This window comes from Protopterus annectens, chromosome 1.part2 (genome assembly GCF_019279795.1).
Source record: "Protopterus annectens isolate FY-2018-M chromosome 1.part2, PAN1.0, whole genome shotgun sequence".
In the NCBI taxonomy this organism is placed as follows: domain Eukaryota; kingdom Metazoa; phylum Chordata; order Ceratodontiformes; family Protopteridae; genus Protopterus; species Protopterus annectens.
Genome location: NC_056727.1, coordinates 719,443,521 through 719,460,972, shown reverse-complemented (window position 1 = coordinate 719,460,972; position 17,452 = coordinate 719,443,521). Strand labels below are relative to the sequence as shown.

The following is a 17,452-nucleotide window of genomic DNA, read 5'->3' as shown; positions in this document are numbered from 1 at the left end:
AGGCATAGAAGACCTATAGGCCAAGAAAGGCATTAAATAAGCTTTGGGAGAAAGCTTGCCAATCAGGCAGGCTTTTTGTAGGAGGTGAGACATGTTTTGTTTTTTGTTTCCTTTTTAAGGAAAAGGTAGGCCTGAAGGGCGTATGGCCTACGGAGGGCCTGGGTTCAGACTGTTTTGAAGCAGTGGAAGGACTGGACTGGATGTCCGTTTGGAGCAGAGGTTCCCTCTCGTCTGTGCCCTACATCTGCAAAACCCTCACAGACGTGTTTTCAGGCATAGGTTCTGCGGTCTCCCGAATGGTACCTGCTATACCAAACTCAGCTAAGTTCCATACATTCCTCCTGGTGAACATCAGCCACAGGGGGGAATGTCATGTGGAGGAGGTGCATCAGTAGGTTTAGGCCTGAAAACTTTGGCCTTTTTTTGTGGCTCAATGGTTTCACAGGATGGGGTCCTTCCATCGCCAGAGCCAGATGTTTAAGCCACTGGTTTTCTAAGTAGATGTTTAGGGAGTGCAGACAGCTGTGGAGAATCTTCGGAACGAAGGTCTGACAAATCACACAGGCTTTGTGATCGTGGTTGGGCCCTAAACAGAAAAAGGCAGAGGTCTTAGGCGTCCTTGTGGGGGGATATGATATACAAACCTACACTTTCCTTTCCTGGATGACATGACCCTAAGCAGGCATGCAGTGACCCAAAAAGTGAAAAACGGCTCCAATGGGGTACTTATCCTAAATATGAAGATCCAATGGCAGAGACAGCAGGAACAGCTGACATTCGACTGGCAGTAGAGAAGGTCTGAGGAAAGGTACATGTAGACGTCCCTTTTATGGCCCACACACCCTACGGCCAATGTCAGACATTCCACATACCTTGCAGTGACTAAAGCTTTTATATACGGACCAGACCTTCAGGTAGCTAAGCACAGGATCACCTAAAGGTTGTGAATACTGCAACATGGGAATAGGACATCTGGTAGTGACAGATCCCCTGCCTGAAACGTTCAAAATACCTGAGCGTCTGTCCATCTAGATATGGTAGTACGCATCCTTGAGGTCTACAGAGCACATCCAATCGCCCATCTTCAGGAGAGATAAGATGGATTGAATCGTGACCATTCTGAACTTGATGCGTTTCACTGATTTATTCAAGTAGGTGAGATCCAATACTGGCCACAGGTCCCTTGTCTTTTTGGGTACTAAAGAATCTGGAGTAAAACACCTGATCCAAACTTATCAGGGGACCTCTTGGATGACCCTCTTCCGTAGTAACTATTTCCTGGGCAGTGTCCTCCCTCTGACTGGATGGAACATTGGGGAGGTGAAAGCTTTGTTCAGGGATGTCGGAAAAGGGAATGGAGTATCCTCTGGATAAGCTCCTTAGCACCCATTTTTTGTGTGAGGACATCCTAGGGCTTTTGGGTGTAAGGAAAAATGTTCCCAGACTGCTTCCAGAGGACAGCAGTTGGGTAACCATTCAAGACAAATTGAAAGGCTAGTCTGGGGCTGGCTCCTGTGACCCCTGATTTTGCGGACACTCTCGGCCATGTGGGTGGCATCCACCATTCTGGCTATATCTCCCTCTGTGTCCTGGTAAGGACCCTGTAACTTCCAAAACCATGACTTCTTACTGCCACACTTGTTCCTAGAGAAGATCTGTTGTAGAGCAGAGATCCTGATAGTAAACAGGGTCTTAACCATCTTTCTCACTCTGACTCAAGGTGTCACATACCATGGGTCCAAACAAGGTGGAGCCATCAAAAGGAGCATTAATGAAGGACTGCTTGAAAGGCTCCGCAAAAACTCATAGCCTTATCCAGGCATGACACCTAATGGCAATGCCCAAACAAGCTACCTTTGAGGTACCCTCTGCAACATGAGAGATGAGCCTCATGGACACATTAGCCAGGATAATGTAGGGTGGCCAACCTAGAAGAAACAGACTCCGGGCATAGGTATGGACCCCAGGACTGAGCTAGAAAGTTCCTTTACTAAGTCCCTTTGTAGCTGGGTAAAGTGAGGCAAGTAATTCAACACCCAAGGAGCAAAAGTCGATGAGACGTACACCCTCTGATTCTCTATTTGGGGGTGGAAAGAGGAGCTTCCCTGAGTGAGCTCCTTCTTGGCGGCTGCCGCTACAACCAAGGCATCTACCAGGATTCCTTTGCTCCAAAACTGATTTGTCAGCTGGGGCGCTTAAAATTTTTTCAGCATGCTTGGGGATAGATTCTAATGTATCTCGTTCCCTCCACGCCCTAATCGACACCAGCTGGATTAGCGGGTTGTCCTGGGAGGACACTCAGGTGGCAGATGAGCTGGCCCTGATAACCTCCCACAAAACAGACTCCTCCGGGGAAGGGGTTTAAGAGGACCATTCACTCTTCTGGCTAAGTATTGCAAGGACGTCTCTGAAGGAGACCTTGTCGGGTGGAAATTTGGAAGACCCTTCACCTTCCTCGAAACTGGTATCCATGGTAAGAGGCACGTGCCTCATTTTACACAGTCTTTTCTGAGGGACCTCCTCGGGAGGATGCTCCAGGAAGGTATCAGAAAAAGCTTGGGGATCCACTGAGAGAACGGTGTAGAGGCTTTCCAGGACCAGCTGTCCATGTGGTAGCGCAGAGATTGTAGGCACAATTCCAGGGTGGGACAGGGGGTTCTGTTCCAGTAAGTGCTTAGAGTCTCCCAGGAACAGAGAGGACCCTCTCCACAACCTCAAACACAGAAAGACTCCAAACTACCTAGAGCCATCTCACCCGGGCCAAAGCCACCAGGGCAGACACCTCCCAGAGGGAAAAGGCCTCCTACTCCAAGGGGAGAGTCTAAGCTGAGCTGTCAAAGGCTGAGGCCCCAAGGGGAATAAATGGCTATAAGACCTTTGGAGTTGAAGTCAACCTCATGGAACTGACCTCAATGCTACAGCTCCGAGACACACTCCGAACCAAAGCAGCCGGAGCCGAGCACTTTGGAGAGAATGTCAGAGGTGAAGAAATCGCTATCAGCTCCCACACCAGGACCCAATGGAACACACAACTCTGAAACTGATGGATGAATCAGAGAAGGAGCTACAGCATGGAACAGAAAGAGCCTTCACACATCCTGAAGTAGACTGGGCGGACACGAGATCCATCTGGATCTATCTCAAGGAACTGCCTTATGAGCTTAACCACATCCCCCACAGGACAGGCTTCGGGAAGACCTAGACGAAGCTGAAGAGAGAGGTCAGGGAGATCTCAGTGGGGAACAAGTCATAGATCTTCCAGAAGGCACAAGCAGAGAATACTCTGGTGCCAACACAGCCAGGACAGAGACCGAGGGAATGCCACTCGGCCCCATAGCCAGAGGAGGAATGAAGTGGAGGGAGGTCAAGGTAAGAAAGCTCAGAGCCAAACGTGTCAGTTCCGAAGACTTCAGTTTCTTTCATGGAGGTTCTGAGGAGAACCATGAGGGAGACTGCCTCTTGGTCTCCCAGGAATCATTGGGCTTCTTAGCCAGGGGTTGAGCCCCTGAGGTGGCAAAAGGAGGAAGCAAGCGCTTCAAAATGAGTTTGCTTCACCTATCCACCAGAGCCCGGGGTGAAAAGCTCTGCATATGTCACAAGAGGCTTCCAAATGGAGAGGCCCCAAATGGCAAATGCACTTCTCTGTAGGTGTCCAATAAAGGAATCTTCTGCCCACAGGAAATGCACTTTTTAAAACCCAAACACTTCTTATCAGGCATAAGGAGAAAAGAAGAAAAGGCGCAAGGTGGAGAAACTTTTTTTTAAAGCCTAAAGGACAGAACCCGATAGCTAGAAAGAAAAGAAATGCAAAGGAGAAGACATAAAAGGTAGGAAGAATCAGACAATTAGAATCTCACTCAAACTCTAAACGGAGAAGCTCTCAAGTGTGGCAAAAGAGATCTGAGGTAACGTGTGGGGAACGGGGCATTATGGGTACAGAGGAGGAGCTCAAGTTTGGAATCTCGAGCTGTGAGAATGAGGCCGGTCAGTTCCAAGTGTCAGAACAGAGCCCCTTAGGTTAATGGAATGAATTGGACATCATCAGATTGACAATTACTAAATCATACCTATAAAAATAGCACATACCTGCACAGCTAAATAATACTTTAATTTCTAAACTAATAGATAATTTTGAGCAAAGTAAGGTATATTTGCTATCTGTATTAGGACCATTTTGTGTTGCCTTCCCTGTTTTAGATACACAAAAGTGTCTAAATGAATAAAAAGAAACCTCAGCAGCAAATTACCGCAAAAGCCTTCATAGCCAGAAACAACGTTTTGAGCCACAGTTAAAAGAAGCAGAAAATAAGGCTGTTCCACAGAACCCCCCACACACACACACACACACACCCTTAAAGGCTGTATAGTATCAACAGTGCCACCCTGCATAGACATGATATCAGTCAAAATTGCACTGGGACACTATCTCATCAGGAAGGCAACATGAAAGGTCATACAAAGGTTTTCCTTGAAACCAAACACTTCTGCAATCTTCCAGCTTATCTGCAGCTCTCATAACCAATTACACCTGGAAAAGGGATAAGGAAGATAAACAGGTGAGTGTCCTATGCCCCCATATGGCAGGCAGATAAGTAACTTTAACCCTGCTCTTCCAAACCTACTCTGCCAGCAATACTGCAGACAGCTGTGATCCCTGGGACCTGTGCTTGACCTGAGAGATCACAAAAGTAATCTGCAAACAACAAGCTCAGTGAGATGATCTGCCACTTAAATGGCAGCATGTAAAGAGAATCAGCTTTGTTTTTTTTTAACAAAGAGCTAGAAAGGCAGAATTAAAAGTATCAAAAGCTGCTCCCATCATGCTCCTAATACTAGCCACCATCAGAGATTTGAGCCAGTACTTCAAGGTTTCCAGCTCAAGTCCTCCATAAAGCAGATCTAAAGACAACTAAGCAGGACAATAAACCATGTCTAAACTGTATCTCATCAATAGGATCACCCAGATATCATGAGGAAGAGGGGGGTGGGCTTTCTTAATCCTGTCCATCTCAGAGTGACCCTGACAACCCCTATCATTCTAGGATCCTGGAGATGTGAGAACTATGACATTCACTACATCCTGGCAGAGTTCACACAACAGCAGAGAGATTGCACAAGTGTTGGCGGATCAGAAAGTGAAGGAATTTGTGGAAGGCAATGAGCTTGTACCACTGTTGGTACCATCTTCAGGATTTAATCCCACAGTGATGCAATATCACATGCACATCTCAAGCTCTTACCAGACATCTAATAACCTGATTGTCAGGTGGGCCCTCAAAGCACCTGGGCTTGCTGGCCTTAACAGTAGAGGGCAGGGGGCCTTGATTCTTGGTCTGTGACCAGATGGCTCAAAGTCCTATTGAATCAAGCAAATCACAGCAAATTATTCAAAGATATGTCAACACGAGAACTTTAGCATGTCCCCTCATCTCAGGGTGGAAGTTAAAAACATACTGTCCCCGTCCCCAAAGTCGAAAACAAAGGACAGGTACCAGCACAAGATTGCTCGCTCACTACTTAATGAAAAGCTTATTACCAGAAGGGTTTGAAAGACTGGCTAGATACAAGAATTGCAACAAGGTTCACATCCAGACGTAGCCTCTAAGTACTTGCTCTTGTGGAAATGCTCTAAACATACGGCAGGAGCTGTGAAGATGATCCGGTCTGGATTAAATAGCTTTTGAATGCAGGCATCATTATTCGTTTGGTCAACACCTTTTCCCACCTTCAATTCAAAAGGGAGTAGGTTTAATTCCTCACACCTGAAGCAGTACCCGTTTTTCTTAAGATTACACAGCAAATCCCTTTGCAGGTCTTGGCAAGTAACGCGACAGCCACAGAGGTATTCATGATGCTCAGACATGAAAGAACTTAATGACCAAGGACAGCAAAGACCACAATTCAAACTGTGCAAGTAGCACAGACCTGGCAGGCTCTGGAATAAGTCACTGCAGTCTGCGTGTTACATCACAGCATGCTTCAGCAGAGTAGAAGATATGCCTGACTGCGAGATTTAGCTAAAAATAAGCAATGATCAACACCAAGGAACAATCAAAGAGTATCTTTTGTTAAAGCTGCTTTGAAAGGAATTGGGTCTCCAGTGGGATTAACCCAGTCATAGTGCAAATAAATAAAACTAATCTGGCATACATAATTATGTCTGCGTTAATGAACAAACCAACATTATCAACTATTCCACAGTAAAAAGCTTTTTACCTCATACAGGATTTGACCAGATGAGATGCACTTCCTGTCGCCAAAAGCCAGCTGCAGTAAATGTAAACTTAAAACATCTGCTTCGCTGAAAAATAAATTAATAAAGATTACTAACTGCTAAAAGTATCATATTTTAGCACATCAAAAACAAGAATATCACCCAAATAGCTTATCTATTAATACTGAACAGCCCACTGCCAAAAGTGTAGGCAAATTACAAAGTTTATGGAATTTTATAAAAAGCAAAAAACAAAGCTGTATTAGTTCTAAAAACAAGGCTTCCCATGATCGCTTCAAGGGCCTATAAATTTTATTTTTATCAAGTAACTTCACACCCTGACGAAAGAAAGACAGGCAGTGTGGGTATACAGAAAACTGAGCAAGAAAGGTGAGGTGCATAACTAAAGTAACTGCACTACATACACAAGAATACACTAAAATACAAACCAAGCAAATAAGAGTAAGACACAAAAGCTTGCAGAGAATAAGTAAGTAAAATGTAACTGGAAAAGAAAATAAGAGACTGTCAGGAGAACAATCAGGGTAGATAAGTTCATAACACAACTGTACTTTAACATAAATGTGGATGTTTAAGTATATTCATTTTTGCAGGATTGCATGTAGATAGCCTGTGACCAGCCTGACTTTCAGAACTTTACCCCTCCCACAGCTTCGGCAAATGCTCTCACACTAAAGCTGTCAGCACATCAGCAGTACAAAGGGTGCATCAACCAACATAATTCATAAAAGGCTATGGAGGTGAACCCAATGCTAAAGCCCTACTGGAGCAGATGGCACAGCTCATGCTGCTCCAGGTTCACCCAGAAGATACCAGTCCTCCTCTCCAGGTGGTTGGTAGACAAAGGAGGGAAGGGGCTCCTGGTGGAAGGATGAAAGGGCAGGCATGAAATAGGAGCAAAGGGACCATCGCACCCAAAGGGCAACAATTAAAACAGAAAAGAAAGGAGGGAAGGGAGGGTACTTGGTTTGCAAAAGTGAATCTACCCAAACATCTGTATCTACGTTAAGTTCCTAACACTGCTGAATTTTGTTCATTGTAATATTCACGGTTGCAATTCTCGCCTTTGGGAAGATTCCCAAAGCACTAAGTCCTAGGAAGGCAAAAAAGAATAACTTGGAAATAATATCTTGCAGATGGTAGAAGCAAACCTTACCCTGGAAACAAAACTTATCCTACAGTTTTTAGAAACAGTACAGAAAGAAGACCAAGAAGCTGTTTCTAGTATAGTAGATTTAGCAATCCTCCCGAAGGTTGTGGTTGCAGCAGTAGCTCTAACGGACTGAGCCTTAATCTTAACTGGGGGGTATGTTTGCCATGGTGCGATTATCAAAAGGAAATGCAACAAGCTAACCAAAAAGTTTGCTGGAGCCTTAATCTTAACTGGGGGTATGTTTGCCATGGTGCGATTAACAAAAGGAAATGCAACAAGCTAACCAAAAAGTTTGCTGGAGAAACAGTCTGCTCTCTTTCACCCTTTGCAAAAAAGTCAAATATCTGATTAGACTTTTGAATTCCTTTGTTCTGCATATGTAGCATCTTAGCTGTATAGGCACATGAAGGGAATGCAGAGTCTTTTCTCCTAAGGCTTGGGGAGGAAAAATTTTAACTTGATAGCCTGACGTAAGGTAATATCACCACAGACATGAAAGTAATGCTGGACTACATGGATACTCTGTCCTGGTGAAAAAGTTATTCTACTCATTAGGGCTTGTAGTTCAGAAATTCTACTGGCTAGTATTAGCAACTAAAAACTACATCTTCCACGATGGATGCTCAAGACGGAATTAAGTAGCTGGTTCAAAGAAGGCTAGGATACATTTTTCTAGCACAGCTGAGATCCCCACAGTGGAACATGCTCTTTCAAGTTGGTCTGAGGTAACCACCACCCTTTAGGAACAGTTTCACTGAGCTACAGACTGCAGCAAAGGAGCCCATAGGAAGACAGGCTGAAAGAGAAGCATGCACTTTTCCGAAAATTAAGCTAAGCTTGATTTTGAAAATGTCTGACAGATCATCACGACCAAAACCACTTGAACTCTCTTTGGGTACTGACCTCTAGACTGGCACCAGAAAAAAAAATTCTTCAAATCTGCTACATGTGATTTTACTTTATTAGGTTTACTGGCCCTTCTAACAATATTCAGCACTTTCACAGAATACTTATGCCTACCTGAAATCAAGGTAAGATCATCCAATCTGTCAGCCTTAGAGGGTCCACATTCTCACGTAGCAGAAAGCCACCACTTTTAAAGTTAAGATTATCTGCATGCGGAGGAAACACTGCACTTTCCTCCTGCCATGTTGCTCAAGAAACAAAGACAGTGTTGCACTGTGCAAGAGTGCAGCTAGGATTACTTTTTTTTTCTTATTTTGAGTAGTTTGGCAATTAAAGGAATGAGAGGATAACTGTAAAACAGAAATGTCCAGCTCACAGAGATCAGCTGTCCATGATTTTGGAGCTGCCAAATAACTTTCTCAGCTGCATGTTCCAAGTGTGAGGCAAGCAGGTCCATTTTTCAGTACACCTCACAATCTGATCATACCCCCCCCCCAACTTCCTTTTTCAGAATTCATTCATGGATGTCTGCTGGAGATCTGTTCAATCTAACATTCTGTCCTGAGGGAATACAGGCTGCAGCATGTTACAACCGCTTTCACAGCTATAAAGGCAAACAGGGAAAGTCCTTGTTTGTTTATGTACACTGCCAGAGACATACCATCTATCTTCACCTGTACCACACCTTGCTGTAGGGAAGTGAAGGCTTCAGTGCACGAATAGCTATAATCACTTTTGAGCTCCCCCCAACTCTGTCCTCCCAACTGAGTCCCCACCCCAAGCTAGGTCTGAGGAATCAGTGGACAGAGTCATTAGATGTAGAGTTGCCCTGAAGGGCATTCCCCGATTCTGGGCACAATAGTGAATCCAGCATGAGAATCTCCTCCCTTAATGCACGTATGGGTGCCTGTGGTGACACCTGTTTCTTGGCTACCACTGGAGCTTCTCCTGTGTGCAGCCAAGACATGCTAGGGGAGCTATTATAATGCAATTTATCATGAACACCAGAAGCCTGAATGGTTTCCTTGCAGTGATCCCGGTCTGCAGAATATTTTGATGGTAGTGGATCAGTTGGGTCACTTTCTACTAGGGAAGGAAGGTTCTGCTCAGGGAAGTGTTCAGGCACACCCACCAGGAGCAGTAGTTTCTGAGGAGTTCAAACAACTTTTCCATGTGGAGCATAAGCTTCCTGAAACAAGTTATGGTGAATTCAACAGCATAAAGGACATCCTGTTTGGACTATCAAGATAAACAAGGAAAGGGCAAGAGTCAAGTGGGATAAGTTCATCCTTCCAACAAAACAAGGTGGCTTAAGACTACCAGACTTGAAGGGATATTTTAAACCTACACAGTTAAGGCTCCTATACATAGTACAAGCAGAAGGAAGGGGAGGAGGATGATGATGAAGCGGGGGAGGGGGTTCAAGAAATAGGGATTTTGGATGCAAAATCTTAAGTACTACAATGACCATAGCTGGCCTTAGGCTTAGGCCAACTAGGCGGCCGCTTAGGGCACCGCTCTAGCAGGGGCACAGTTTCAGTATTTGTTTGGGGTAGGTAGACCAGGATGGGGGGCAGTGGGTGGTGGGGTGGGGGGCGTCCTGGAGCCCTTTTGCCTAGGGCACCAGTTGACCTAAGGCCACTCCTGATAATGCCTATGCAAATTACACTCATAATGCAGCAAAGTATTTTAAGTATTAAGCTAACAAAAGAATGGAAAAAGATTTTGCCAATAGGGTCGACTAAGTACAGGTACAGAAATTTGCAAAAGGGGGGTGGAATTTATTAAAGAAAACTGATAAAGATATACTGCAAATAACTAGAGCCGGAAAGGTAGAGTGGGATGGGTACAGGCTGTCTGTTTATACTTTGATATTAGCCCCTGGTAGAGAAAGGGATAGGAGAAAACAGTCTGCCCTCTTCCACCCTTTGCAAAAAAGTCAAACATTCCTTTGTTCTGTATATGTAGTATCTTAGCTGTATATGCACATGAAGGGAATGCAGAGTCTTTTCTCCTAAGGCTTGGGGGAGGTGGTAACTGGATAGCCTGATGTAAGTTAATATCAGACATCACCACAGACATAAAAGTAAAGCTGGAACACAAGGATACTCTGTCCTGGTGAAAAATGCCATCTGAACAAGAATATCCTGTTTTAGACCTCCTGCTCAGGAAGTCTGTAAGTAACTGGAGAAGGGTAGACTTTTTAGTTCAACAAGAACAGAAGCTTCTGTTAAAAAATGCTTAGTAGGGTATACAAGATAATGCATGGCAACTATAAGAATCAGAGGATGTTAGAAAAGATTGGGAAGACAGACTGGAAAAGCTACTCCCAAGAGAACAAATGGAAAAACATATGTAAAGCTTCCAAGTATGCAACAAAGTCCAGAAGGTTTAGGATCTTTGCTTGAAGTGTCTGCACAGGTACTTAGATATTTTTATACTCCAAGAAGACTTGAAATAATTTTTCCTCTGGTAGATAGCAAATGTTGGAGATGTGATGGGGAAGAAAAAAAGTTGTTGGGAACATTTGTTTTGGGAGTGCAATGACTTGGTAGATTTTAAAAATTCCCTTCAAAGTGCTATTGCCAGAAATATTGGGCAAGTAAATGGCTGTAACTAAGGAAATTATTATTTTGAGCTGGGACACAGGATCTGACATAGTAAGGCCTTTTTAAGTTTAATTCTGTTGGCTGCCAAAAAAGCAATTAATGGAAATCGAAGTCAAGCAACTATATCTGAAGTACTGAATATTACAAAAGAGATAAAGAACTGGAAGAGGATTTTTAGAAAAGGGAATGAGCAAATTACACAGAAATTAATGGAAGCTGGGGGAACAATATATGCAAAACAATTTTTAGGAGGAAGAGGAGTGAGGTTTAAGGGAAGACAGGAATTCAGCAATTTAGGTAATGTTGGACAGAGGATGGTTACAAAGAAAAAGAAGCAGGAAAGGGAGAGGGGGCAGCATGGCTATTCCATCAGATGTCACACTTCTGAGGATCTCCAGGCTTTTCTTTAGGTCTCAAGCCATTCTCTGTAACATTCCCTTCTTCCCTTTGCTAGGTCTAACAATGCCCTATTCCAGTTGAGAAACCAAGCCTTTGCTGGGAAGTTCCTGATATTCCTAGGAGCTGGAATCTGAAATCTACATCGCAGACTGGGTAATTATACCCTTCTCCAGTTTCCTACAGACTTCCTGAGCAGGACGTCTAAAACAGGACATTCTTGTTCAAAGGGCATTTAAGAGTATTTGTTATAACTTTGGCAAGGGCGAGTCCTCACCCATTAGCTGATGCCATGAATGATGCACCTAAAGCAGCCCTAGTGGACAAATGGAAAAAAGCCCAACACTTAAACAGTAACTTCTGCATTCAAACAGCTACCGTTACAAGTAGCACCATAACTAAACTACATTCATCATACAAACCATTGCTTTAGCAGCATTCGTAGTATGTGGGGAAAATGTGAAAATGTAGGCACCCTGGGTCCTGCAAAACTTTTAAAAATGCTTGTCATAAAAGAAAAACACAATTAACCAGCCGGCCATATGGAGGTATTTCTTTAGAGAATGAGCTTCCATACCTTCCTGACATAAAAGACACAGCTGGCTAGTCTGCCTGAAATCCCCAGTTCTTTCACAGTGATACTTCAGTTCCCTATATGCATCAATCAGGTTAAAAGATACTTTTGTCCCTTACACTATGGTCTTGGACAGAAGACTGACATATAAATGGTTGGATACAAAGCAGTTCCAAAACCATTTTGTGCATCAGAGAAGGTTTTAATTCCATTTGCAACCGTCTCTATGGAGAGCTGTGAACTGGTCTTTATACATTATGGACTGCAATTCTCAAATTCTTCTTCCTTAAGTCAAACTGCACCAAAAACAGTGCCATGCAAGACAGGAATCTGGCTACACTCTACTAGGTGGTTCAAAGGTTGAAACAAGGAAACAATAACTTTTACATTACAAAGCTGCAGTGCTTTAAGAGGGGAAAGTACAGTTGTTTTAGGAACTTTCCGCAAGTGTAGAAGTTAGAATAGCTTCACAATTGCAGTTTTCACATTTAGGTTATTTTAACTTTAAGAACGATACCTTTCTTACCAGGGATTCTGTCAATGCCCTCCAGCCAAATTATAAGGAGATTGGTGGTACAAAGAGTGCCTAAGCCATCTACAGATTTATCATGCCGCAGCAACAGCCAGGGAAAAGACCTCTGTGCCCAATCCTAATGGGTCAGATAAGAGTCACAATGGCACCAAGTCTACCTCAATCAGTCTCTCGAGAAAATAGACAAAAGTTGGGATGGAAGTCAAGGAGGGAAGTGAGAGGGAAGGAATTCAAACAGAATTAGGGAGCCATCCCACACAAGGAAACCGAATGTTAGAAAAGGAGGATGACAGAAGGATACCGGACTACAACAATGAATCTACTTGAATATCTATGCTTATGTAACTTTTCTAAAAAGACTGTATTATGTTAACTGCAGTATTAAATGCGGCAGTCCTCATTTGAAAAACTTTGCACAGTACAGTGATTTAAGGATGAGAGTGAGCTATAATTATCTCTTGTACCCCCCACAAACCCAGCATCACTGTCTAACACAACAGGGAATGCAGCCCTACTAAAACTCTGATTCTACTCCTAAAGTCCACGGTCACTCCCTAAACCAAGACCCTTTTCCTCCTCCCTACTACTAAAGTCTCAATCGCTCCCTAAACCTAAAATCTGCCTCCCCTTCCTAAACTCTAGATTGTTCCCTTCATCAGTCATGGGCAGGGTTTGGATGGGATTTGCTACTGCACATCGGGGGGAGGTGTACAAGACACACACATGGCTGGAGGGTGAAGGTTATTTGAATACAATACCTTAGCAAGACAGCAGAATCAAAACATGCTCCAGTCCTAGAGATTGCTCCTAGGATACAGTGTTTGGAGAAGGTAGTTATTTCAAGGATAACACATGTAATAACTCCTCCACGCAAAAGGAAACCTGAGGCAGCAGCAGTGGCTCGAGTGAAGTTGTACATCGTTTTTTATGTATTGGTATTAATAGGTTTTAGATTATGGGGGGGGGGGTGTTTGTTTTTTGTTTGAGGGTTTTCACGAAAACAACATTTTTCTAAGATGCAACATAGGTTCAAATGGATGTCACAAGAAACAACTGTATAAAAGGTCAACCTGCCAAACATTAGTGTATGCATGTAACAAAGGCTGAAACTAGACATTTAAAAAAGCTGATACACAACATGGGAATAACTTTTCAACATAATGACAGCACTTTCTACAGTATCCTTAAATGTAAATGGTCTCAGGTATATACAGAAAGATTAGTGAACTATATTGACAATGTAGACAGCAAATAGGTATCCTGAAGGAGTAACATTTAGAAAGAACTAAGCGTGCAAATTTGATAAAGGAGGGTTTTCAGGAAGGTTATTTATGGAATATTTGAGACAAATGAAAAAGGGAGAGCTTACATTAATTGCAAGATGAGCTCCAATAGTGTTAGAAGAGGATATAAAACATAATGGTAAACTTGTAGTACTAAAGATCTACTGGCAATGGAGGATGATTACACTGGTACATATATTTCACACAGAACTGCTATAATGGAGCTGAAGAAAATTCTGAAAGAAATAATCATCTTTCAGCAGGGAATATTACTTATAGGTCATCATCATCTTCTTTCGGCTGTTCCCATTAGGGGTCGCCACAGCGGATCACCTGTTTCCATTTCTTCCTGTCCTCTGCATCTTGCTCTGTCACACCAACCACCTGCATGCCCTCTCTCACCACATCCATAAACCTTATCTTAGGCCTTCCTCTTTTCCTGTTACCTGGTAGCTTCATCCTTAGCATCTTTTTCCCAATATACTCCACATCCCTTTTCAGCACATGTCCAAACCAACATAATCTTGCCTCTCTGGCTTTGTTTCCAAACCTTCCAACCTGGGCTGACCCTCTAATATACTTATTCCTAATCCTGTCCACCCTCGTCACACCCAGTGCAAATCTTAACATCTTTAACTCTGCCACATCCAGCTCAAACTCCTGCCTTTTTGTCAGTGCTACAGTCTCCAACCCATATAACATAACTGGTCTCACTACCTTCTTGTAGATCTTCCCTTTCACTCTTACAGGTACTTGTCTGTCAAAAATCACTCCTGACACTCTTCTCTACCCACTCCATCCTGCCTGTACTCTCTTCTTCACTTCTCTTACACACTCACCGTTACTCTGAACTACTGACCCCAAGTATTTAAACTAATCCACCTTCGCCACCTCTACTCCTTGCATCCTCACCATTCCTCCATCATCCCTCTCATTCACACACATATATTCTGTCTTAGTCCTGCTGACTTTCATTCCTCTTCTCTCTAGAGCATATCTCCATCTCTCCAGGGTCTCCTCCACCTGTTCCCTACTCTCACTACAGATCACAATGTCATCTGCAAACATCATAGTCCATGGGGACTCCTGTCAGATCTCGTCTGTCAACCTGTCCATCACCATTGCAAATAAGAAAGGGCTCAGAGCTGATCCTTGATACAACCCCACCTCTACCTTAAACGCATCCGTCACTCCCACCGCAGACCTCACCGTGTGGGGTAGAATTTCATCTGCAGCAATGAGGCTGTAACAAGGTGGGGCGTAGTAGGGAAAAACATAAGACAGGGTAGATTTTTGAGGAAATTTATGAAAACAGTTGGCATGTAAGATATGAATTCAGTAGGAGTTCAGAGTGAATTTACAGACTATTTCCCAAGACAGAAAAACTGGGCTAGACAAAACAGAAGTTATAATTCACAGGAACACATGCATTTAATTGAAAGTTTTGAAATGCATACAACTATTTCAAATCACGCATCAATAATAACCAAAATAAAAACACAGAGTAATGAAACACAAATAAGACACTAGCTCTTTCCCATCTATCTGTTGAAAAGAGAGAACTTTAAGGAATAGATAGTGGAAATTATTCAGGAGTTATTAGAGAAGACAGAAATTTCTTCTAAAAATATAGCTTAGGAGTGGGATAAAACTGAAGGGAAGTTCAAAAATAAGGTGGAAATTACAGGTGTACTGCAGAAAAAGGGAAAATTTCTCAGAGCAAGAGGAGCAATTGCAAACTGCTACACAGAAAATAAGGGATTACCTCGATAACATGCAGGAGTTTAGAAAGACTGCCATTTTGGCAACTCCAGAGCACAAAAAAAATTAGAACTCGGACAACAAAGTACAATGGTTTGATGCCAAGCTTAGAGTGCCTATAAACAAGAAAAGCGATCCTTTAGAGGTACTAGAAATATTTCGGAAATGTTAAGAAAATCTGTACAAAGGAGAGAAATACGGACATCAAGAAAAGGTAAAAATTGAAATGTTTATGGAAGAATTAAATATGCCAAGATTAAAGGTAGACAAGGCTCAATAACTAACACTTAGGATACGAGGAGATGAGATAAAAATGGTGATGTATAACCAATCTCCAGTAACTTTCCAATGAATAGATGGTATTCCTGTGGAAGTCTGGAAGCTAAGAGGGAAAAACCAAAAGATCTAGAAAGTTTTGTTTAACAGTATATTAAGAGGAGGAGAAGCACCAACATTCTGGAGAATCTGAGATAGCTGTAATACCTAAAGAGGGTAAAGACCCATCAGATCCAACTTCATATAGGCCCCATTTCAATTCTAAACTATGATTATAAAGTGTTTGTGTCTATGACAAAGGCAAAGGTGATGTCAAAACTGATAGATATGGATTGATGTGGTTTTGAGGTGGGGAGACAAACATCTGAAATTAAAAGAACAATGATCCAGAGGGAAGCAGAATGCAAGAACACACCACTGTTGTTGGTGGGTCTTCATGCAGAGAAAGCATTCAACACAGTAAGATGGGACTTTATGAGCAGGGTAATAAAAGCACTTGCATTCCCTGTTAAAATAAGGCTGGTTAGGAGAATATACAAGGGATTGGAGAAAAAAAATTAAGTGGACGGGTTTCTCTCTGATAATTTCTAACTGAACAGAGGAACCAGGCAGAAGTGTTCTGTTTCCACTTTATTTGCATTAAAGAACAACTGTCATAGAAAATGAGGGACATAGACATTCAAGGATATAATTAATATGGTAGTCGAGAAAAGCTGGCCATTTGCAGATGACAAAACCAGAAAAACATTTCAGTGTTGTGGAACATTTTGAGACTGTTTAAACTCTTTACAGGATACAAAATTAAAAATGATAAAACAGAGGCAATAGCTGTAAAAATGTACACAGACACAAATTGGTTCAGCAACATCCACATTTATGGGGGCATGATAAAATGAAGTACTTATGAGTATTGATTAAAAAAAATTCTGTTGTGGCAGATAAGGATATGTGGAAAGAGACTAAACAAAAGATAATACAAAAACAGAGATATTCAAAACTCTGTTTTAGGGAAACTGATAGCAAGATACAAGCAGTCAAAATGTTATTAGTCCCTTCAGTATTAAACGAAGGTCAGGCACATATATGTATGTATATGTATATATATATATATATATATATATATATATATATATATAACCAGAGAAGTTGTGGATAGCAATTAAGAGCTGAAGGATTTTATCTGTGAAGGGAAGATGGCAAAAATCAGGTGGGATCAGCCAATTCTTCTAACAGAACAAGGTGGTTTAGAATTACTTCATTTGAAGGGATATTTCAGAGCTACACAGTTAAGGCTCCTATACACAGCACAAGCAGAAAAGTACAGTTGTGTACACTTACCATAAATGTAGATGTTCAAATGTATTAACTGCTGCAGTCACTACATTAGGGTAATCCGCTGGCAGGTTGCCCTCAGTCGGCCTAAATATCAAAGTCTTAGGCCCTGTGTCGGTTGCTGTCTCCTCTTCCATGATGTCAGTTCATCAGGGGTATAAAACATGAAGCGGACGCCATTTTCTTCAGTTTTTCTTGCCCCCGATGTCAAGTGCCCCCCAAATGGGGAGGAAAAAAAAAAAAAAAAAATATATATATATATATATATATATATATATATATATATATATACACACACACACATATATATATATATATATATATATATATATATATATAAAAATGCAAATGTAACAACAAACTGTACCTTCATCTAAAAGCAAATACACCACAAA

At 42.3% G+C, this 17,452-nt stretch overlaps 1 protein-coding gene across 1 annotated transcript in view; it reads right to left on the bottom strand.

The window, feature by feature from the left end:
- Positions 1-17,452, bottom strand: part of AHCTF1 (AT-hook containing transcription factor 1) — a 2,707,103-nt gene that overhangs the window by 2,032,364 nt on the left and 657,287 nt on the right. The window contains exon 8 of the mRNA XM_044058692.1: positions 6,217-6,301. Within this exon, the coding sequence (XP_043914627.1) occupies positions 6,217-6,301 (85 nt within the window). The remainder of the gene's footprint in view (positions 1-6,216; positions 6,302-17,452) is intronic.